This window comes from Condylura cristata, unplaced genomic scaffold (assembly GCF_000260355.1).
Source record: "Condylura cristata isolate star-nosed mole 26May11 unplaced genomic scaffold, ConCri1.0 scaffold00001, whole genome shotgun sequence".
Lineage (NCBI taxonomy): Eukaryota > Metazoa > Chordata > Mammalia > Eulipotyphla > Talpidae > Condylura > Condylura cristata.
Genome location: NW_004567102.1, coordinates 32,458,913 through 32,482,932, shown reverse-complemented (window position 1 = coordinate 32,482,932; position 24,020 = coordinate 32,458,913). Strand labels below are relative to the sequence as shown.

General features: G+C 34.4%; 1 protein-coding gene across 1 annotated transcript in view; it reads right to left on the bottom strand.

Annotated features, from left to right (window-relative positions):
• The window catches only part of TTK (TTK protein kinase), a 33,338-nt gene extending 10,207 nt beyond the window's left edge, over window positions 1-23,131 (bottom strand). The window contains exons 1-15 of the mRNA XM_004674053.2: window positions 22,993-23,131; window positions 20,009-20,231; window positions 19,553-19,659; window positions 17,669-17,809; window positions 16,917-17,031; window positions 16,693-16,759; window positions 16,509-16,603; window positions 16,108-16,195; window positions 15,330-15,450; window positions 14,740-14,888; window positions 8,625-8,761; window positions 6,640-6,769; window positions 5,551-5,640; window positions 465-622; window positions 193-344 (exon numbers count right to left, since the gene is read on the bottom strand). Coding sequence (XP_004674110.1) covers window positions 193-344; window positions 465-622; window positions 5,551-5,640; window positions 6,640-6,769; window positions 8,625-8,761; window positions 14,740-14,888; window positions 15,330-15,450; window positions 16,108-16,195; window positions 16,509-16,603; window positions 16,693-16,759; window positions 16,917-17,031; window positions 17,669-17,809; window positions 19,553-19,659; window positions 20,009-20,231; window positions 22,993-23,131 — 1,912 coding nt within the window. The remainder of the gene's footprint in view (window positions 1-192; window positions 345-464; window positions 623-5,550; window positions 5,641-6,639; window positions 6,770-8,624; window positions 8,762-14,739; window positions 14,889-15,329; window positions 15,451-16,107; window positions 16,196-16,508; window positions 16,604-16,692; window positions 16,760-16,916; window positions 17,032-17,668; window positions 17,810-19,552; window positions 19,660-20,008; window positions 20,232-22,992) is intronic.
• Between the last annotated feature and the right edge of the window lie 889 nt (window positions 23,132-24,020).

Below are 24,020 nucleotides of genomic sequence, written 5' to 3'. Positions count from 1 at the left end.
TCGACCGGTTCTGCTCCCTACTCTGTCTCTGGTGAATCCTCTCACCACCCCTGCACCTCTGGTCTGTACCCTAGTTCTGTATGTATAAATAAATAAATCTTAAAAAAAAAAAAAAAAAGATAGGTGTACTTATATCTCTAAGATGACACTTAACAAATATTTTAACTTTCATATAAAGAAATATTAAAATACCATGCTGATGAATTGTGTAAACTGCCTCCAACATGTTTTTCCAGTAACTCTTACGCTCCCATGGATTGATGGATTTTTTCTTTTTAAGCCAACTATTAAGATCAATATTTCCACACTCCATTACCATGCAGATGTACTGGTCTGTGATTTCACTGCCATTAAAAACAAGTAAACCAATGAAACAATAAATGGTTAGGTTATTGTTGAGATTTATGAAGCACCTAATTATTATAACACAAGAAATGTTTTATAAATTAAAGAGAAATACTTACTAATCATAAAGTCGGATGATCTTATCACTATGTTGTTGTAGTTTATTCAAATAAGCAATTTCATTTCGATAACTGTCAATTGTTTGATTATCTGCTTCTTCTAAGTTCACATACTTTATAGCATGTATCTGTTTCTTTTCATTCAACACCTGATACACCTATACAGTAAAACAAAGGAGAAAGTTTAGAACACTATATATATTTTCTCTCTCTCGCTCTCTGTGTGTACACACACACACACACACACACAACATCATAATACTTCTAAATTTATTAGACAAAAGTTTAGGTTAAGGAATACTGCTATGAATAATTGTCTGGGCTTATTTTGAGTACAGAAGAAAAAAACACATTAGCGTATATAGTTCATTTTCAACTACCTATGACAGCAGTCATTCAATAACTCAAAGGCATTAAATTTAAACTGTTTCTATGTTGATATATAAGAAAGGTAATTTAAACTTCATATCCATTCACAGAATTCTGTTAGATGTCTTAATCAGAGAAATACCTAAAGAAAAGACACTAAAAAGAGTTAAAAGATTACGGGCTATGAAAAATAAGTCAATTAAGTTTACAGGTATGTTTTTCATAGTGCTTCATTTAGGTGAAAAATATTTAAAAATATATTCTAATTATAAGCTACCAGTATATTTAGTGTGCCAAATAGACTAGGTCCAATTTTCAAAGTCAAGTAGACAGCAAGATGTTCCTATAAGCATGTTGTCAGGATCTCTATGGTAAAATTATAACAGTTTACTTCTAAGCAATACAGATAGGGAAAATAATACATTTCAAAAAGTGGAAAACAAGGCTAGTGTATCTAACTTTTAGCAAGCATGCAACCAGATAGGGCGTGTAAAAATACAAGAATCCGAAAACAAAATGCCAATATAAAGAAGAAAAATTTTTTTCTGACACACTAAAATAAAAAACACCATTTATTTAAAAGCCTTTTGGTCTTGACTACCCAACAGATACTAGCAAGGAATAAGAAAGAGCCAAGGGGTATAGGTTTATGCATTGCAAAGGAACTAAGAAGAAGCTATGAGGTTGGTAGATACAGTATTAGTTACTAAACAAAAAATTTAAATACAAAGCTCTAACAAGATATTATTGAATTTACTTGTATACTCAGCAAATTAGAGGAAGGGTACAAAATAATGATAGAGTTCAGAGGTAGCAGAAAATGGCAAGGAAAGAGATGGGATTTTAAGTAGCATTAAACGATTCGATTAAAGGTAAAAAGCCTTATAAATTTCAAGAGAGCTGAAAATATCTACTACTTCATTTTAATACAATTAAAATGTTAGTAGAATGTACCATACAGGGTTGGAAATATGACTGAGTTTATTTGAAATGCAGAAAATGCTAACTACTATGCTTAAAGACATTTAGAACAGATAAAAGTATCTATCTTTAAACATTAAAATTCTCAGGTATATCAGGAAAGCAATTTGTAGTGTATTAAAACAACATTAACACAAACTCAAAATATGAGCAAATAAAAAAAAATCAAAAAAAAAAATAGATTTATTTATGCATACAGAACTGGGGTACAGGCCAGAGGCTAAGGGGCAGTGAGTGACAGTGGGGAGCAGAACAGGCAGATTGACTAAGTACACTGCTGAGGGGAGCAGCGGGTGGGTCAGGAGAGGTCTGCCATGCCATGTGGTTACCTGCGGGGCAGGTGGGAATTGACCTCATGCGGAAGTGCCTTTAGCTTCTTAGTGCTGTGCTTTATCCTGCTGCGCCACCAGGGAGAGCCACAAATGAAAAATTTTAAATTAACTTTTGCCTGTATCTGTTTTTACTTTCTTACTGGATCGGCTCTGGGTAAAACTCTAGCAGCACCTGATGGGCTGGCTGGATTAGGTGGCCCTTATTTCCACTGCACACAGTTAGTGTCAGATTTAAAATTTCTGGGCTTTAGCATAAGTTAGTGAAAGAACTAGAAAGATCAGTCTCTTCATTCCTATTAGCCCCATGACCTTTCTAAATGCTAGGACTATAGTCTAAGTTAGTCACTATTTAAACTCTAGGATAGACTGAATAGAGTATTAGTTTCTTGAAGTATGTTTCCCTCTGCATTAAGAAAATGTGGGTTAGTCCTGGCTTTATCACCTGGCCTTTGACCTAAATAAGCTTACATCTTCATTATACTCCTAAGAAAAATTGTTAAAACGCTATAAAGATTTTTCTACATTCAGAGAAAAGGGAGTTCTTCTACACTGCTGGGTAGGTAGAATACAAGTTAGTCTGGCCATTGTGCAAAGCAGTACAAAGGTGTTTCAAACAATAAATATGGACCTGCCATTTGACCTGGTAATTCCACTTCTAGGCACTTACCAAAAAAGTTCAAAAACACTAATTCAAAAGTAAAATTGCACTCCCATATTTGTTGTGGCATTATATATACTACAGCTAAATTATGGAAACAACCTAAGTGCCAAAGAACAGATGAGTGAAACAGATGATGTAGCATATCTACACGGTGGAATACTACTCAGCAATAAAAAAGATAAACGCATGTCATTTTCAGCAACATGGATGGAGCTTGAAAGGATACCTAAGCAAAAAAAGCCTGAAATAGAAAGATAAACACAAGATGGTAGAACTAATATGTGGATTATAAATTAACTAATAGTCAGAAAAAGACAAGTTGAAAAAGTAATCCTTGATAGCTGATTACAGAACTGAAACCACAAGGGAGGGAGACAGGAAGATCAAAGTCAGAATGAAGCACAGTGATCTAGAGTTGGGGAGTAGGGATTTGTTAGTGATGGTGCGCTATGGTGGTAATGCCTGATGGGGATACCGCAGTATTACCTCAGTTAAAAAAAGAGAGTAATTTACAGTCACTGAAAATAAACCACTAAATATCTCACATTATGCCAAATAACTAATAAGAAATAGATTTATCAAGGAATTTCTATTAAGCAACTAAATTAGGTAATTGTCCTAATATGTTGATAAAAATAAATGTTTTGCTCCCTTATTTCCATGTCTGAAATCTGAAGCAAGAGAAAGAAAATGCATACAGAAAACAAATACTACTGAACAACTGTTATACATGAAAATATATAACTTACTTACAATAAGTTAACAAGCTAGTCTTAAGAAAGCCTAGTATAAATTGTGAACTGGTTAAGAAATTATAATAAAACTTAAAATGACCTCATTAAGCTTTGTTTCATCTTGACAATAAATATATAGCAAAACAGCTGAGAAGGGACCGTTCATTAGTTAACGAATATTTCTGTCTCTGTCATGTCCTAGGCACTTACTATAGATAATGCAGCAAAAATCCTGATGGAACTACATTCAGCTGCATGGGGACACAAACAAGAAACCAAGTAAATAAACTATAGAACGTACTAGGTGAGCTAACAAGAAAAACGAAGGGGGACTGGAGTGCATTGGCAAGCAAAAGGTGTGAGTTATAATTTTAAAGACAGTGGTCAAAAGAGAGGCTTGGACAAAGATGTGAGGATATCTGTTGGAAAACGAGTATTAATGTAAAGTAGACCAGGAGAGAAATGATTGAGTCAATGAAACCACTTAGAAGGTTACTGTAACAATCTAGGTGAAAAGACAATAATTGTTTTAACCAGAGTGGTAATAGTGGAGATGGAGAAATAAAGATTCTGGATTATCTCTGAAGTACAACCAACAAGATTTACTGATTAACTGTATGTATATGTGGGAGTAAATTGCATCAATGGTGACTTGACTGCAGGGTTTTTGGCCCAGCAACTGTAGAATGGTGCTGCATTTACTGAAAATGAGAGAAAATACAACAAAAAGATATGTTTGGCACATAATAAATTTTAAATGTCTGGTAGACATTCAAGAAGAGATGCTGAGCAGTCAAATATACAAGGTATACAAGCCTAAAATTGAAGGAAGAGTTATGAGCTGGAACATATATTTAAACACATATGCTTGTCAGCAATACATGGTATTTAACACTAAGGGACACTAAGGGAGTAAGTTGAGAGAGAAGAGGTCAAGTATGAGTCATCTGGTCTTACAACACTGAGATTAGGAACATGTTAGAAGACTGAAAAGGACTAAACAGTTGGAGAGGTAAACTGAGAAAAGCTAAATGGGGGAAACATTTTCAATGAAAAAAAAAAAAAAAAGTATGCCAAATGCTAAGTAACCCAAAATTGAAACTTAGGAATTAGATTTGACAAAAACTCAGAGGTCACCAGTAATCTTGATATAACAATGGTTTTATTATGCAATAAAGGTAAAAATCTAACATAAGTGGATTTAAGAAAACAGAATGAGAATTCTTTTGAGATGTCTTCCATCCAGAAAACTAAAACCATATAAATCTGGAATTAAATAAATTTAGGAATGATTTATTCCAGTTCCAAAAATTAAAAATTATTAGGTTTTGAAAAATGCAAACCAAATCCACTAATTAAAAATCTTGCTGAATCATGGGCCCTCCCGGTGGCGCAACAGATTAGGACATAGTACTGCAAGCTAGCTGCAGCCACTTCAGTGTGAGTTCGATACCCGGCACCTGAGGTGATCCACATGGCGCAGCAGACCTCTCCTGACCCGCCCGCTGCTTCCCCTCAGCAGTGTACTGTCGATTTGCCTGTTCTGTTCCCATCTGTCTCTGGTGAACCTCTCACCACCCCTGCACCTCTGGCTTGTATCCCAATTCTGTATGCATAAATAAATAAATCTTGGGAAAAAAAGATCATTTGCTTAAAAAAAAAAATCTTGTTGAATCATCCAAAGCATACTAGTTATATTTGCATCATGGTTTGACTTTTAGAAAGATTCTTTAACATAGCTATAATTTGCCAATCTCAAGTCAATGTTAATGTTAGGCAAGAAATTTGGAAAAATAGGAATTTGCGGGGAAGAGGAAAAAATTGGAATTAAAAGACTAGTCTAAAGAGATATGTCATTAGGTGGGAAGAGATGGGAGCAGAGAATGAGAAGGACTTTTTCCCTTATTCCCAGTATGGGTCCCTAGAAGTTAAGAAAAAAAAGCCTAAAAAGGTGGCCAAAAAAAAAAAAAGCTTAAAATATTTATTTCTTTAATATTTAATATACTTACCTTACTTGAACCTCCACTTCCTATCTGTTTTAGAATGGAATAAACTCTTCCTTTAACTGAAATGCATTCATTTGTTGAAGATGCTGAAATCTGAATTAAAATTTATAAAAATTCAAAGGTTCAAAGAATGTGCCTGTGAAACTAGCTTGCATCTAGTGTAGTGAAAGGGTTCTAACTTTGAAATTATCTTAAATATTTACTTTGTATGCTTTAGTCAAAGAAACAAGAGACAACCCCTATAACTCACCTTTACTTCTTAATAGATACATAAATAGAAAATTTAAGGCAAAGAAACCTCACTTATTATCCAACACACAAATTCATAAGCTATCACTTTCCACCTTACTCTTTTTCCTTAAAACTTCTTTACCTCCATACTTTAATATATATACACAATTATATCTATATTCTTTTCACTTAATATTACATTACAAAGAAAGAAGTGTGCTAAGGAGCTAAGAGCTCCAGGGCCTAGACAAATGTAAACTTCAACAATGCCCCCTTCTTTGTTGGATGATGGTCAACAAGTTACTTCAGCATCTTTCGCAGTAAACTTTCAAGTGACATTCTATGGTCCCCTTTCTTTTTCTTATGCTGGAGTTTTCTCTAGACCTATAATTGCTTTGAATAGATGCAGTGCTGTGGGAGGACTTATTCTAAACTATGAAGGAAGCCGAAGACACAGAGCACCTGATTAGTTGATTAACCAAGCTAAAACAGGTCTAACTAAACATCTATTTAAATTCAAGATCCCAAATGAGAGAATCTCTTATGCAGTCTTCTACATTATATAAAAGGTAAGGATTCTAACTTCTTTAACCTCTAGGGTTGAAAGAAACTTCTTTTAACCTCTAGGGTTGATTCAACAGTTTCTTTCAAATTTTCTTTCTGAAAATCATTAGGATTTAAGAACTATCATTAGGTAAGAAATCATTAGGATTTAAGAACTATCATCTTAAAAATCACAAAGCATCCTTATGATGACATCTAAACATGAGCTTTGCTTAACAGAAGTAATAATGTACTCTCTGGCAAAATAAAATCTTTAATACTTCTATCTTAACATATATCATTATAAATCTTACAAACCTGTAAATTTTGAAGTGGAGTGGTGAGTATTTGCTGCTGCTGCTGCTGCTGGAAACACGCGAGTTGGCTATAAGGTGTAGACAACTGACAAACAGGTGGAAACTCATTCTTTACAACAGGAGTTCTAAAACTAGGAAAAGCTTATTTTTAACTTAAAACATTCTAATTTAAGAAACAGGAATCTAAATCACGTTTTATGTGACTTTAAAAGGAGGATAAAAGTTAAAAATGTCAAATAAAACAGACTCAAAGTCAGTTTTCAGAATATACTGAGTTATTTACTCTAGATAAACCATCATGAGAAATTTCATTTGGGAAGAGTAGAGGAATTGTTGATGAAAATAAACTTTTGTCCCTAGACAAGAAGTCCCTATTAGTAAAATAAACACCATTTAATATATGGAGATGTAGTTATTTTGTAAGAATTTAGCCACCTTACGACTGATCATAATAGATTTTATGAGTGCTTTTGATAAATAATGTTCTATGTTAGCATTCTAGCAATATCTGAAAGAAAATTATATCAGAAAAGTTTGGTCTTTGAGCTAAAAGCTGTTTAGTCCACTTTTGTGAACTGCTTATCATATTTACTATTTTATTCTCAACACCAGGAACCCAGCCAGTATCAAGGCATTTTACAACTGCTTGTTGACAATAACCTAATTTCAGAAGAACTAATTACTTCAATATTTAGTTAGCAATCAAGAACTAATTACTTCAATATTTAGTTAGCAATCATTCTTTAAACTTTTCTCAGTACAGGGCCTCCTGATGGTGTAGGGGTTAAGGTCTCAGTACGTGAAGCTATTGCCAGTCACTTCTGCATGAGTTAGATCCCCAGCCAGGAAGGTGATCCACATGGCACAGACCTCCTGTCTTGCCCACTGCTCCCCGCAGCAGTGTATTTCAGTAGGTCTGCCTGTTCTGCTCCCCCCTCTGTCCTGGTGAATCTTCTCACTCTACCCCACCCCCTGCACCTTTGGCCTACACAAAATAAAAGTAAACTTTAAAACTTTTCTAAGTATAATAAAATGAGATAATATATAGCAAAATTAAATCTAATATGTAAGATATTATGTCAATACAACCTCTAAGGCCAGTTTTAATAAGATTAAAATAACAATGACAAAATTAAATAGCAAAAAACATTATGGGCTCAAGTTATCCTGTAAGACAAGAGAATACTGAAAATTAATCACTAAATATGATGTACCACATCCCTTTATTTCCTTTCTTTGAAATGTCATTAATTTGATTTTGTAGTATCTTCGTTTCTACCAACCAGCACCAATTAACAGATTTCTTTAATCATCCACTCAAGAAAATCCCCAGAACTATGTGACAAGCAACCTTTTCGAAAAACTTTTTCCAATTAATAGCACCTCCACTATAAAAACCATCTACACTCTGTTTGCTCTAAGAATGCTAACTTTTTTTTAAAAAAGATTTATTTATACTTACAGAACTGGCGTATAGGCCAGAGGTGCAGGGGAGGTGAGAGGATTCACCAGAGAGAGTGGGGAGCAGAACAGACAGACTGACAAAGAACACTGCTGAGGGGAACAGTGGGTAGCTCAGCAGAGGTCTAGGTCTGCCATATCATGTGGGTCAGTTCCCTGGTTGGGGATCGAATATGTGCCACAATGGCTTCAGAAAGCTTCATAATGCGTGCTTTAACCCACTGCACCACCAGGGAGAGCCCAAGAATGCTAACTTTTAAAATATTTCTCAATTTTCGAAGTATCCAGGTGGCAATGCAAGTTTTGTATGCTGACAGTATATATAGGTTGTAGATGGAGATTATAACATGATAGACTTTTATTGTAGCCTCCTTCCCCTTCTCTTTTAGCTTAAAAAAAAAAGTTGATGCTAAGGAAAATAATATGAATTTGGAGAATCTTAAAAGCAACAGAGGCAGATTTATCTTCAGATTTATGACTTCCCACGTTCCCCCAAAATCCATGTGAACAAGAAAAAGTAATTACCAACTCATATAATCATCCAAGGTATTGCTGCTGGGAGTCTTACAAATAGATTTTGGGTCAATCCATTTAGGTGCTGATATTGGTGGTGACTGCTTTGACATTGAAAAGGCAGGTTGCTCAAAAGTGGTTTGTTTTTGCTAAACCAAAATAAAAAACAGCACAGTTGCCAACTGATCAATGGTTTTTGCAGCATAAATTCATCAGACAAGAATGTGAAATACAAATCATACAAAAATAAGGCGGAGTACTGCAGACTTTCAATTAACTTTAGCATACGTCTTTTATTCTAAATTCTGAAGAGCATTATACTCTGCTCAAAGGAGTAAAACTAAAGAGAAGGCACACAGGAGCTGATGTCTCCCATCAGGGGTATTATTACTAACATCGAACTTTTACAATCTAAAGAAGTACTCTGTATTTCTGAAAACTGGTCTTTCTTTAATCAGTAAAATCATATTTCCCACTTTTGAGTCAGGGGAAACGGCTAAATACTATTTAGCAAAATTTAAAATAGCCAATAACCTATCCAGTGTTCTTTATAGGATACTCAGAACTGTAGAATTTATATCATACAAATCCTAAAGTAATGATGAGTAAACAATCTCCTAGTGCAGATTATAACCTGTTGAATGAATCCTGTCTGTTACCTGTTCTTATAGATAAATGAAGTTTTAATGGAGCAAAGCTATGTCCATTTATTTATCTAGAGTCTACAGATGCTTTTACACTTTGTTGTACAGGTAAGTAGTTGCAATAGGGAACATCTGGCCTGCAAAGTCCACTAATCTTTTACAGAAAGTTTGCCAACCCCTATTATGCAGCATCTCAACCAAATAGAGAATCACCCATGTTGCCTTTTAATTCTATTAGTTACTAAGCACTCAGTACTAAGGAGGTTTATTTCAATTTGGGGACAGCTTTAGTTATTAGAAAATATTTGCAAGTTTACAGCTTTTTAAAATCAGCTTCTCTGTTGTAATTTCAACTCACTGGCTCAATTATGCTCCCAAGAACTATAGTGGGTAAATCTATTCTAATTTTTACATTTCAGTGCTGTAAATTTTTAAAGACTGCTAAGTACTTCATCTCTTTTCCTAGATAACCTTTTCATATTTAAAAATTTCTTAATGTATAAATTTGGATTAATGGGCAGGATGGTACTGATAAACTAATGTAGAATGATTATTTTTAAGCAAGGAAAGGGGAAATGGCAGTTTGTACGTGAAATTTGGGAGATCACAATTGATATTATAGGAATAAGTGCTAAAATAAAAATAAGGAAATAAGGGAGGAAGAAGTTATGAATTTGGAGACCAGATATAGGACTGGTGATACAGAGGTGTAGAAGTAAACCAAAAAAAAAAAATAAAAATCCCAGTTGTTAGGTTAAAGTAAAAAGAAATGATACAGATGGGATGATGGGAAATTACTAAGATGTTCAGAGATGACAGCAATGTGGGAGAACCAGGATGACATAGCCACAAGGGATATGTTTTCTCTTTTGTAAGGGAAGAATGGTCTGACTATAGCAATGGGGCCCTGATAGCTATAAGAGGGAGTGTGACACAATAACCACCTCTGTTTGAAAGGGTTGCTGGGAACCTTAATGTATTCCTCATTCTGTTTTTCTTACCACCAATTAATTACAGAACATTTTCATCATTCTAAGAAGAAATCTGTGTTCATTAGCTGTCACTCCCTATTCTCCACTACTCCTAGGTCTGGTAATCACTAAATTACTTTCTATATCTGTGGATTTGCTTAGTCTGTCATGTCTTATAAATGGATCACTTTAATATATGGCCTTGCCTTTTTTCAGTTCACGTGTTTTCAAAGTTCATTCATGTTGCAGCATTCATTAGTACTTTTTATTGTTGAATAATAAAATGAAATAATAAATTTAGTCTATATTTTGTTTGTTCACCCAAGTTAGTGGATATTTGAGTTACATCTATATTTCTTTGGCAATTAATACTTTCCAGTGAATATTTATATACAAATTTTTGTGCGGATATATGCTTTTAGTTTTCTTAAGTACACACCTGGGAATAGAACTGTTAGATCAGATGTTAACCTATGTTTCTTTTAAGGAACCATTTTCCAAATGACATTTATATTCTCACCAACAGTGTGTTAAATATTGGAACTTATCTACACCCTCACCAATGCTTGCTGTTGTCTCTTTAACTAGAGTCAATAAGTGGATTTGAAGTGATAACTCATTTTGGTTTGATTTACATTTCCCTGATGACAAAATATTTTGAGTCTCCTTAATTATCCTTTGGTTTACAAGCTTCAAGAGATGCTGCTTAGTATGATCCAGGATTCAACTTGGCAAGAAAGCTTTTTCCATCTAGTATTTGTTATTATCAAGGAAGAGCAGGGAGACAAGGCTCCCAAGATCCATCCAAGGAGTCTGAGAGGTCAAAACTATCTTCATAGACTGAAAAAATGTGTCTTTTTTGGTTTCTTTCATGAGATATAATGGAGTTTTCCTAAGATTTGAAGATGCCAATCATTAAAGAATTATAAAATTAAAAATGTCAATCTTCGTACTGAAATTACTTTGTTTTGTAAAACACTTTTTATTCACAGAGAATGCCATCCTCACCACTCTCAAGCAACACAGTATTATAAGTTGTAGCCAGAGCAATCAGGCGGGGGCGGTGGGAGGGGGTAGTGGGGGTGGTGAATATTTAAGACACCCAGAATTGTAAAATAAGAAATAAAACTGTCACTATATGCACATGACATGGTAATATACATGGGAAATCCTTAAAAGAGTCCACTAAAAAAATGCTAGCTATAGTAATTGCAGGAATCAAAATCAATATGCAAAAATTTGGTGTACTTACACACTAATAGTAAACTATCAAAAAGAGAAATTAAGAAAATATTTACATTAACAACCACATCAAAAAGAATAGAATACCTAGGAATAAATTAAACTAAGGGAGTAAAAGAGGTATATACTCACTAAAAGTCACTGATAAAAGAAAGTAAAGACACAAATAAGTATAGACAGAAATGTTTATGTACAGGAAAAATATTGTTAAAGTGCCAATAGTACATAAAACAACCATTAGTGTCAACACAATCTCTATCATAATTCCACAGACAATTTTATAGAAGTAGATAAAACCACCTTACAATGTGTATGGAACCTGTAAAAGATCCCAAACTGTTAAAGCTGGAGCAGCATGTTTCATAATTTCAAGCAAAGCAATAGTATTCAAAACAGAATGTACCAGGAGAAAGATAGAAACACAGCTCTAGAAAATAGAGAGCCTAGAAATATATGGTCAATTAATTTATGACAATGGAACCAAGAATGGAAAATAGTCTCTTCAAAAAATGTAATTTATTATTAGCTACAAAGTAATCAAATTAGATCACTATCTTACAATATACACAAAAATAAACTCAAAATGGATTAAAGAGTTAAAGACTGAAACTATATAACTCATAGAAGAAAAGAGAAGTTTAGCTTCTTGATAAGAGAATTTAATGAATTTTTTGGATATGATATCAAAAACAAAGACAACACAAGCAACAATAAAGGGAGCTACCTACCTCACACAACAGAGACTTATCCACAAAATGAAAAGGCAACCTATTGGAAGATATATGTACATCCATGCACAAGACAAAGGGTTAAGACTCAAATTTCATAAAACTCACATAACAGTAAAACAAGAAGTAGATTAAACAATGGAAAGGAGAAGACAAATACTTTAAACGTGGAATATAAAAAAACCAAAGGCCAAAGACAAAGACAAATTAAACCAACCCTTGAAAACTGACCATAGATTCAAGATATTCAGGGTAGAAGGAAGAGGAAATGGAAGAGGTAGAGGAGGAGGAGGCAGCAGCGGAGGCTGAGGGAACTAGCACAATGACCTACAAGAGAGGAGTATGGGTGCTTTAGTGGTAGGAGTGCTACAAAGACTACACCTGAGGATGTACACACTGTCAAAACACTAACAAGGATGTAAAACAATGGCACACTGAAAAGAAATAAATGGCAGAAGACCTAAATATTCTTCTAAAGACATACAAATGGCCACCTGGCATATGAAAAGTTGCTCTGGGCAATGCAAATCAAAACCACCTGAGCTGTCATCTCACACCTGTTAAACTATTATTAAAAAGAAGTGTTGTCAACAATGTAGAGAAAGAAGAACCCTTATGTAACACTGGTGTATAAATCAGAGCAGACACCATAGAAAACAGTATAAATGTTGCTCAAAAGATTAAATTATAGAACTACCACATGAACCAGCTTTTCTACTTCCCACCTAAAGAGAACAAAAACACTAACTTAAAAAAGCATCTGTACTCCATGTTCATTATTTACAACTGCCATTATTTACAAGAATATATACAGAAAAAACTTGAGTATCCATTGATGTAGAAAATGTACATAAATACACAATGGAATACTATTTGACCATAAAAGATGTAAAAAGTGGCTATTTGTTGAATGGATGTGAGGAAATAAGCCAGACACTGAAAGACAAATACTTCATATTTTCACTTATGTGGAACCTTAAACAAAAACAAAAATCCAGCAAACTTGTAAATATACAGAATAGACTGGTGGTTGCCAGAGACAGGCAATGTGAAACAGATTAAAGGGTTGAAAAAAAATACAAACTCCCAGTACAGTATGGCAATTACAGTTAATACTATTTTGCATTATTTTAAAGTTACTAAGACAGCAAATCTTAAAAGTTCTCACTGCAAGAAAATCTTGCATCTATGTAGACAGATGAATGTTAAACTTATTGTGGGGACCACCAGACAGATCCCAAATCATTGTTATCTACCTGAAACAATATGTCTATTACACATCAATTAAACAAAAACACTTATTTTTTAAGTGTTTCTATGTTCATGTCATAGATTTATTTTTTAAAAGATTTATTTATTTATGCTTACAGAACTGGGGTACAGGCCAGAGGTGTGGTGGGTGAGAGGATTCACCAAAAACAGAGTGGGGAGCACAACAGGCAGATTGACAAAGTATACTACTGTGGAGCAGTGGGCAGGTGAGGAGAGGTCTGCCACACCACGTGGGTCAGCTCTCTGGCTGGACATCGAACTTGTACTGCAGTGGCTTTGGAGAGCTTTATAGGGCAGCACTTTAACCCACTGAGCCACCAGGGAGAGCCCAGGTTTATTACTTTTTAATAAATTAGTATTATAAAACATTTCTTGGGCCCACCCTGGTGGCACAGCGGGTTAAAGCACAGCACTGAGAAGCTAAAGCCACTTTAGCATGAGTTCGATTCCCGCCTGCCCCGGAGGTGTCCACATGGCGCGGCAGATCTCTCCTGACCCACCCGCTGCTCCCCTCAGCAGTGTACTTCATCCGTATGCCTGTTCTGCTTCCCACTCTGTCTCTGGTGAAGCCTCTCGCCGCCCCTGAGCCTCTGGCCTGTACCCCAGTTCTGTATGCACAAATAAATAAATCTTTAATTACAAAAAAAAAAATTTCTTGGATTTACCTTCTAATAAATAGTCATATACTTAACCTACAATGTGGCCTTGGAAATTAAGAATATAAAAGGTGGGTGGGGTCCTAAGACTTAACTTTGAAAAAAATTAGTTAGAATACAACCTAAAAAAATAATGAAGAAAGTTTAGCTATAGACTGTACATATAGGCACGCCTCTCCAATAGTCTACCGGATTCATTCCTTCTGAAATGGTTCTTAGCCACATGAAATAATCACTCAATATATGTTATAAATTCATAGCCATGTCTAGCCTACATTCTTCTATTTTATCCATGAGGATGTAAATGGAAAATTGTTAAATGATTCGGTACAACATTGCAGTAGCTCAGGGATGAGCATATTGTTTTCTGTAAAGGGCAAGATAACAGACATTAGGCTTTATAGGTCAGATAGTCTGTTGTAGAAACTGTTTCAACTTAGAAACTGGCATAGATAGTCCATCTAGAAACAAATGAAAACAGAAAATAATTCAGTTTGGCATATACTCTTATTGAACCTATGATACCACTGATCAGTATTTTGTGAATATTAAGACATCACTTTAGGTAAACTATTTTAGCACATTACAAACAATGACAGTGTTACATTTGTTACCTCTGAATCAAGTTTTCGGATTATCTCTGGAATCTGCCACTGATTTAAAGATGCAGCAGGGTTCTGGTTTATACATTCTGAATTTTTCTTAGGCTGCCAATGCTTCTGAGTACTTTCTAGAACCTTTGGTTCTTCATGTTCTTTAGTTTCTGAAATTATATTTGTTGCTATCATCAAAAGGCAAGAATATTTATTTAATTTATATGGCTCGAGATACCCTTTACCTTCTAGCCAGTATTATATTTATTAGTATAGCTCCCATATTCAATGTCAAATGCTTGATAAAAGAGAATTGTCATATAAACAGTTTCTTTGTCCTTTCTAGAAAGCATTTACCAAGCAACCAAAAAAAGAAATAAAACTCCCAACACTCAGCTTCATTTTATTTTCTCTTCACTAATCCTTTTATGTATCTTTTAGACAAATACACGTTCTCTGCTACAGATTCAATACTTTTCATACATTACATAGTTCAACTGAAATACAAGACAAAGAGGCATAGATAATCTTAACCCTGCAATTCTTAGGTGGTTAGTAAGCTTTGCAAGCAGGGTTTTCTAAATTAAGGAAGTCTATTTTGTCACTCTTACCTTCTAATTTTGTTATAAGGCTTGATTCCATTCTATTCTTCAGGGTTACTGAATCAGTAATTATTTCAGAACTCTTCTCACCTGACATTATGGGTTCCTTGGAATGGATATTTTTAACAGTCTACAGGAAAAAAAAGAGAGAGATCAAATAAAATAAAGTCCCATAAATAGTAGAAGCACTAATTTGTTTAGAGTTTAATATGCCAAAGTGTCATCTATGTGAAAGGACTTTCTAGGAAAATTATCTGCTCTATTATACACATAGACTCACAAACATATTTTTCACCAGAAATAGCAGCATTAGTCAAGGTTAAATATCAAAATGTGTCCGTTTTAGAAGTTCAATACAAAGTTGCTCTGCTATGTTTCAAGATTATCAAGATTACCTAAACTGTCACTTCTGCTCCATACTTTACTGCCTCATTCTTCTCTAAGATGCCAGTGCCATTTCATGATTAAACATACTAAGAAACAAAAGCTGGGTGGAGGAGAATGGCTCGCCTAGCTACTACCCAGACCAATTAGTATGTTAAGCACTGCACAGTAATTGCTACTTCAGTTATCCCAAGAGATTGTTGGTCTTTGCTCTATCACAGCAATCTTTGAGAAAAAATTTAGCACTTCTCTTCCACTTCCCATCGAATGGTCTCCATCTTGGGGCTTCAAGAACACTTTTGGAAATATACAAACTTTAGACACCTTCCCCCAGGAAAAAAATCCGTAGACTCTGGATCAGCAACCCTTGCTGATTTAAAAACTGAATTAAAAATTGAAATACCTTTAAATTTCTCAATTCACTGGAATCATTTACAGTTGATTTACATCCAGGCACAATTCTGTCTCGGCATTCTGATCCAGAGGTCTGTCTATTATCCATAAAACAAAGTGATTTTAATGTCTGATTTCTTTTCAGTATATTATTTTTGAATAGTCAAAGTAACTGACAAAAAGTACAGATGCATTGGAGTTATACTACAAAAAAATAGTAATCAACAGTATGGTATTGAAATAGAAAAAACATAGATCACTGGAATAGAATTGAGAACCCAGAAACAAGAGTCTACTTACACGGACAGTTAATTGAGTGATTACTATTACATAGCAAAAAACTTTGAAGACCATTCTGCCCTCAGTCTTCAAGTATGGAAAACAAATTGTAAAAGTAAAGCCCAAACATACCTTTTTGTAAAAGTTGGTACAGCTGAACCATCTGTCTTCCCATGATAATCTGGGCTACTTAGAAGGTTAACTGGAACTCTTCCAAATGGACATGACTAAAAATGTTTTGAAAGATTATGTAACCAACTAGGAAATAAACAAAGACCTCAACACTATCACTTTAATCAAAATAAAGATAATTTACCCGCTTGTTTGTTTGTTTTAAGGGATTTCGATGAACTATCTCTGAATCTTGAGGAGGCACATTCTCTCTAAACAGAAAGAAAATACCCCCAATTTTAAAAAGAATATTACTGACTCTTTTGTTTCCTTTAACTACAAAACATATTACAGCTCTAACAGAAACATGTATAATGTATAGATAAAATATATGCATGATGTACATTACAAAATGGATCATCTCCTTACCCGTATAAACACCTGGTTTTTGTAGTCTGTGATTTAAAATCACAATTGATGTTCCTATTTTGTAAGTGTCCAAGTGAATTAGGGAGTGATTCTTGGCCACTTAATACTGTAAATGCTGCAAAAAATTTGAAACAGTAATTAAATTTGTAAAGACAAAAGGAATATACAAAAAACTATTCTTACAAATAAGAATACTTAAAAGTTAATTCACAGCAAATATTTGACCTCAAATCATGTGTAGATATTAAGATGTTATGATGGTTATTTCTGTAAATATACTTCATAATTTTTACAATTATGCAACTGTTTCCTGACTAAAAAAAGGCACATTCCGGGCCTTCACTGGTGGCACAGTGGATTAAAGCACAGCACTAGCACTAAGAAGCTAAAAGCCACTTCTGCCCCTGAGGTGATCCACATGGTGTGGCAGACCTCTCCTGACCGACTGCTGGTCCCCTCAGCAGTGGACGTCATCAGTCTGCCTGTTCTGCTCCCCACTCTATCTCTGGTGAAACCTCTCACTGACCCTATACCTCTAGTCTGTACCCGTGTTCTGTATGCACAAATAAGTAAATCTTCCAAAAAAAAAAAACAACCACATTCCTTATTTCTAAAAGCAAAGTCATTCTCTTGCTCTCAAAGTTCTGTTTGCATGTTTTCATTGTGTTACCAATAAGCTTGATTAGAAAAAAAGTTTTCATGGACACACTAAAGACCTTTTTACTTATATTAGAACACTTCAATACATTTACCGGGTAAACTTTTTTCCTCCTCTGAAAGCAGCTGCTTTTTCTGAAGGTTTAAATTCCGAATGGCAATTTCCAGCATTTCTCGTGGCACTGACCCACATTCTATAGCTTTATGAAGAAGCTGTTTACTTTTTTTGAAATTACCTAACAATATAAAAACATTATTTTAAGTAGTCATTACTCTCCATATACTCATTTAATAGGGCCTAGGGAAAATTAAAAAGGTTTAGGCAAAAATAATTATTCTAAGGCTCACGTACAAATTATTTCATAAGCACATTTTCATTCATTTCTAATAATTCATGTTAAATAGGTATTTGTGTAACTGGTAATTGATGTCACTATGCATTAGTTTATTCACCATTGTCCATTTTCAGAAGAGAAGAAATGTAAAGGCCAACTAAAACAGAAACCTGGGCCCTTCCTGGTGGCGCAGCAGGTTAAAGCACAGCACTATGAAGCTAAAGCCACTTCCGCATGAGTCTGATCCCCACCTACCCTACAGGTGACCCACATGGTGCGCCAGACCTCTCCTAACCCATCCACTGCTCCCCTCAGCAGTGTACTTCAGCAGTCAGCCTATTCTGCTTCCGGCTCTGTCTCTGGTGTATCCTCTCACTGCCCCTGTACCTCTGGCCTGTACCCCAGTTCTGTATGAATAAATAAAACCTTAAAAAAAACACACAGAAATCTAAGAGAATGTGGCAAGAAGAAAAAAATTAAGCCCTACATGTTACAATAGTTTCAACAGCATCAATTTATACTTATAATTTAGAAGTTATTAATGTTGATTATCTTTTGCTAAAGAACTGCATCAAAAGGATTCATGTAAAAAAGTAATGATAGTTTGATTTATCCCTATCAGACTTAGCTAAACCACTCCAAATTTTTAAAATTTTTAAGTGTCCAAGTGAATTGGGGAGTGATTCTTGGCCAGTTAATACTGTAAATGCTGCAATTTTAGTTATATTTGTAACAACAAATAAATATAAGAGACTGCAGAAAAATTGCCAATTTTCTTCCAATTGTAAACTTATCCAATATATTTACTTTAGAATTCATTATCTTTGTTATCAACAGTTACAAGAGTCACAAACCTGTGCAAACTGGCACTTAGAGACAAGTTAAGAGATGGCCTCTAGTGTCTGACAATTTACAAATTTTACATCAACAGTCAAGAATGTTAACATTTATTTAGAGTAGTGGCATTTCATGTACTATAACATTTTAAGAAGACAAAAGAAGAGAAGCTTAGATTAAACTAGTAATTAGGAATTTAATAAGGTCACAGATCATTTGAGAATCTGGTAAAAAACCTTAGACTATCGTTTACCCATACAATACACATACACACCAAATTGCAGGATTTCAAGGATATTGCATATTTCCTGAAAGTCTAGTCAAACCTTGTTTAAAATAATTACAACTTGAATTTGACCTAAAAGCTACTATTACAATCCAATAAATCTTAAAAAAAAAAAAAGCTACTACCAATACTATAGCTATGTTCTATTATGTATTTTGATGTTCTGAAACTATAACATATAAACAGTTTGCTTTAAGTCTAGTTTAAATATCTTCTATCTTTTATCCCATAATACTCAGTGGGAAAAAGCCAGTCTTTCAGGTATTTCTGGAATGTAATAGTACAAATACCATGTTCATTTTTATTTCCCTGGGTTACTTCCCATAATTGGAAGATTTAGTAGAAAAAAATACTCTTGGCATTTATATTTAGGTGATATTATTCCCTCATATTCCCATCTGATCAGCTTTCATGTCTTTTGTTTCCTATTTCTACTTTTCATGTATGTGGCTTATGTAGGCAACTTACATCAGGAAGTTACCTTTTACTTAAAATTGGGATTTGAATTTTTTTCAGATTACCTTGTGATAGCTCAAACTGTGCAAAAGATACATGCACTAAAGCAAATTTCTTGCAGTTTGCCCTGGCCATCTGAAAGTAGTCACGTGCATCATCTGGTTCTTGAATACTGTAATAGAGATTTCAAAGTCAAGTTTTAAGAAAAAAGGACATGTTTACCTAAGTTTTGTATTTTCCAAAAGATATGGGATTTAAAATTTTTTTTTGTATAAAATTAAATGCTAGTAAATTGTTTTCTAAAATCTTTTCTTATTTAGGAAGACTCTAGGATAATTAATTTTAAAGGAAATAATGTGCATATTAAAGACAGTATACATTATTCACCTATTAGTTGTAAACACAAGTGGTCAAAAAGGACTAGTCTGGTAAGTAATCCTGACAATTTCATTTTACTTTTATGTAATGTAATTAAGCTATTACATGACATAGTTAAATGAAATTAAGATGCTAATACTTACGCTTTTAATTCAGCAAATCTCACTTGAATTCGAGCAAAACTCTCATTTTGGCCATATTTATCTGGAGGAAGTGCTTCAATTGCTTGACTGTAACGACCGATCAATTTATTTAAAAGGGCATCATTCATGGGAACACTGTTTTTCTCTAGTTTGAGCAACAAATTTAACCAGTCCTCCGGGTTGTTTGCCATCATCATAATTTGGTTAACAGTTCCAGAGTTATCTAAATAAGGGAACAAAATGTAAAACAGAAGAAAAATAAAACCAGTGCCAAATTGCACTTTTTCATATTGCAATCATTTATATACCAGCATGAATATATATTAACTCTTTACAGTAACTTTTCAAAAGTTTAACAATTCATGTAAATATAAGGGACTTATTTACTACTTATAAATCTTTGTGAAGGTATATTTTATTTTAAAAACTACATTATTTCAAAGGAATGAAAAAATTAGAAAAAGTAACAGCTTTTAAAATTCTGTGTAATCTAAGAGAATTTCATGTGTTAGTGGAGTAATTTTATTCTAGCATACTAATCATGCAAAGAAAATATAAGCCCTCCCACTATCACCTGTGTAATCTAACATTATTATCTCCCTATACCTCATATCCACTTTTTTTTTTTAATTTTTTAAAAAGGTTTATTTATTTATGCACACAGAACTGGGGTATAGGCCTGAAGTGCTGGAGCGGTGAGAGGATTCACCAGAGACAGAGTAGGGAGCAGAACAGGCTGACTGACGAAGTACACTGCTGAGGGGAGCAGTGGACAGGTCAGGAGAGGTCCGCTGCACCTTGTGGTCACCTCTGGAGTAGGGGATTGAACTCATGTTGAAGTGACTTTAGCTTCTTAGTGCTGTGCCCCACCCACTGTGCTACCAGAGAGGGCCTCAGACCTACTTTTAAGCCAACCAAACAAAACCAGTTTACAAGACAGGAACCAAATACAGTAATTTTCTTCTCCCTCCAAATTACCCACATTTCTGCATAATTTTCATGTTTTATTTTCATTAGTGTTAATTGCTTTAAAAAGACAACTTGAATTATTAAATTTAGTTTCCTGTTCATGACATTTTAGCTTCAAGCTATAATCTGTGCTAAGAATTTTAAACAAGAACATATCCACTTTAACGTACAAGCTATGTTAGCGCTATTTAAATATACATAACAAAGTATGGGTTTTTTTTTTTAAGAATTTGCTTAACACCAAAATAAGTGGTATTTAGCTTATTTCAAATGATCTATCATGACTAGATTATTGGCACTTCTTTCTATCTTCAACTCCTCATATATTTCATGGTTAACATAACTATAACAAACTTAATTCTTTTCCAACATTAATTTTCAAATGACCTAAAAATATGAAATATAGGAAAGAAATGTGAATGCATTAATATCTTTTGCTATAGCTATAGTATTGAACTTGGGGCATTTGTACTCAATATTCTCATTCAGTAGTTACTTAAGTATGTACTATGTACCAGGCACAATGTTAAGATTAAAAACCAGGCCCTCATGAAGCTCATGTACTAATAGATAAAATAGATAATAATAGATAAAAATAGATAATAAACACACAAGAGTAAATCATATATAAGATGAAAGAGGGAAGGGACACACACTCACTCCAGAGGTTGCTATTTTAAATAGGTGGGTTACGGGAGACTCCACTATAATGACAGTTGAAACAGAGGGAGATAGGTATCTGGGAAGAGTTGTTCAAGATAGAGATAACTAAGGCAAAGGAGCTATGCTAACACATAGGTGACCAGCAGGGAAACTGTTATGACTGAAACAGATGAGAAAGGGAGAGTAGGGGCAAAAAGCCATGGGATTTAAAGGAAGAATCTCCAAATAAAAAAACTGAGTGTTTTACAGTATGGAGGTTTCACAAAATATTAGAAATATCATATTCCTAGCTATCCATCCACGGGATATAAAAACATCAGTTCAAAGGTATATGTGCACTCCAATGTTCTCCACAGTACTCTTTACAGCAGCAAAGTTATAAAAACAACTCAAGTGTCAACAACAGGCAAGTGAATAAAGATGTGGTATATATACATCATGGAATACTATTCCATGCTTTAAAAATCTGAACTCTTGCCATTACCATTCATGACAACATGGATGAAACTGGAAAGGATTATGCTAAGTGAAATAAATCAGAAGAGCGGATACCAAGTGATACCATTCTGTAGACTGTAAAGAAACAAAGCAAAGGACAAAACTCAAACCAAAACAGATATGTCTGAAGAACTGAGGCTGCCACAAGATCTTGGATAAGTGGCAGAGAGCCCAATGGATTTAGGTGGAAGATTATTGGTGATTGGTGGCAGGCATGTGTATTATACTAGAATAACACAAAATTATTTTTTTTTAATTGAGTGTTTGACTTAAATTTATATACAAACTTTATAAAGACTAATGGTGTTTTCTCAGTTTCCAGCAAAAAAGGAATGGAAAAACTGCATATCTATTGTAGGCATAATAATGACAATAATGTTAAAGTTAAGAAAACTACCTGAGCATTCTAATAAGTGATGCTAGGGTCTCCCTGGTGACACAAGTTGAACCTCAGAACTATGAAGCTCTCCACAGCCACTGCAGCAGTTGTTTCATCCCCAGCCAGGGAGGTGACCCACAAGGCACAGCAGACCTGCCTGCCCCACTCCTGCTCCCCTCAGTAGTGCATTTCAGTCAATTCACCTGTTCTGCTCCCCAATCTGTCTCTGGTGAATCTTCTCCTTCCCTCTCACCTCTGGCCTGCACCCCAGCTCCTGCATGCATAAAGTTATAAATCTTTAAAAATAAATAGTTTCTTTCTTAAAAAAGAAAACTGTAGGAATCTTTCTATACAAAAGGGTTAAAACGTAAAATGTATTTGAATTGCTAAGCATCAATAAGAGAAATTTACATGTGAACACATAATATTTAACATTTCATCCTTTTGTCTAAAAGTGTACTTAAAGGGAACTCACCTGTGGTATCAGCAGAGACTTTATTCAAGCTTAGTTCATCAGTAAGATCTTCATTTTTAAATTTATTTTTAATATCTCTCACTTTGTTCATTATGGAATCAATTGTCAATTCTCTATTTCCTAAATCCTCAGCCTCCATTTCTAATAAAAAGAAATAAACTAGTCATAATTTCTAATTTTATTAGCATTTAAAGATAAATCTGCTGCAACTAGCTATTTAGAACCTAGAAAGCTAAAGCATTAGTTCTATGAACACAAGTAAAAGATACTGTGACAGTAGTATTTATGAAACTGTACACAAAACTCTGCAGATCTTTCTAATTTATCAGAAAAATTTCCAAAGACCAAGTTTAAACAAAGCCATTGTACAAGAGAAAATGCTGCTCCTGTAGGCTGTGCCGCTCCCTCTCCCTTTTAAATTTTTCATTTCCTCTATAACGCCCTTTAACTGTGTTAGGGCCATCAGCAAAATCAAATGTGAAGGAATTTTGCTTGGAATCTGGTAGTGACAAAGAATCCTTGAGTAATGAGAAGAATCATTCCCTTATTGACCTGTTTTATATAAGTGAAAGTGCACACTGCAAGTGCTTTCAAAGCAGAATATATACATCATGGCTCTTTACTAGTAAGTGGAATATCAGCAGGCTTGTTTTGGTACAGTTGTAGCAGAATCGTGATTTGCCACCTTAATCACACAGACAAAAATCTGTTGTATTTCTAATGAGTACTTGCCGGTCTGGCAAGTATGGTGGGATGCTAGATCTACAGCCTTTCTTCCTGTCAACCTCTTTATTAGTCTCGAACATCTAATTCTACTAGCATTAAAAGAAAAAAATATGCAAGCAGCTTTTTAGAACCCAGACTGTAACATTAATTCTACGAACATATCTAAACACAGATATCTTAACAGCACCATTTATAAAAAGGTGTAGCGTATACACACACATCCCCGCAGGAATTTTCAGTTTGTCCAGTTGAGTGACAGACACCAATGCAATCTCTCACCTGCAGTTTAACAATGTAAAGAA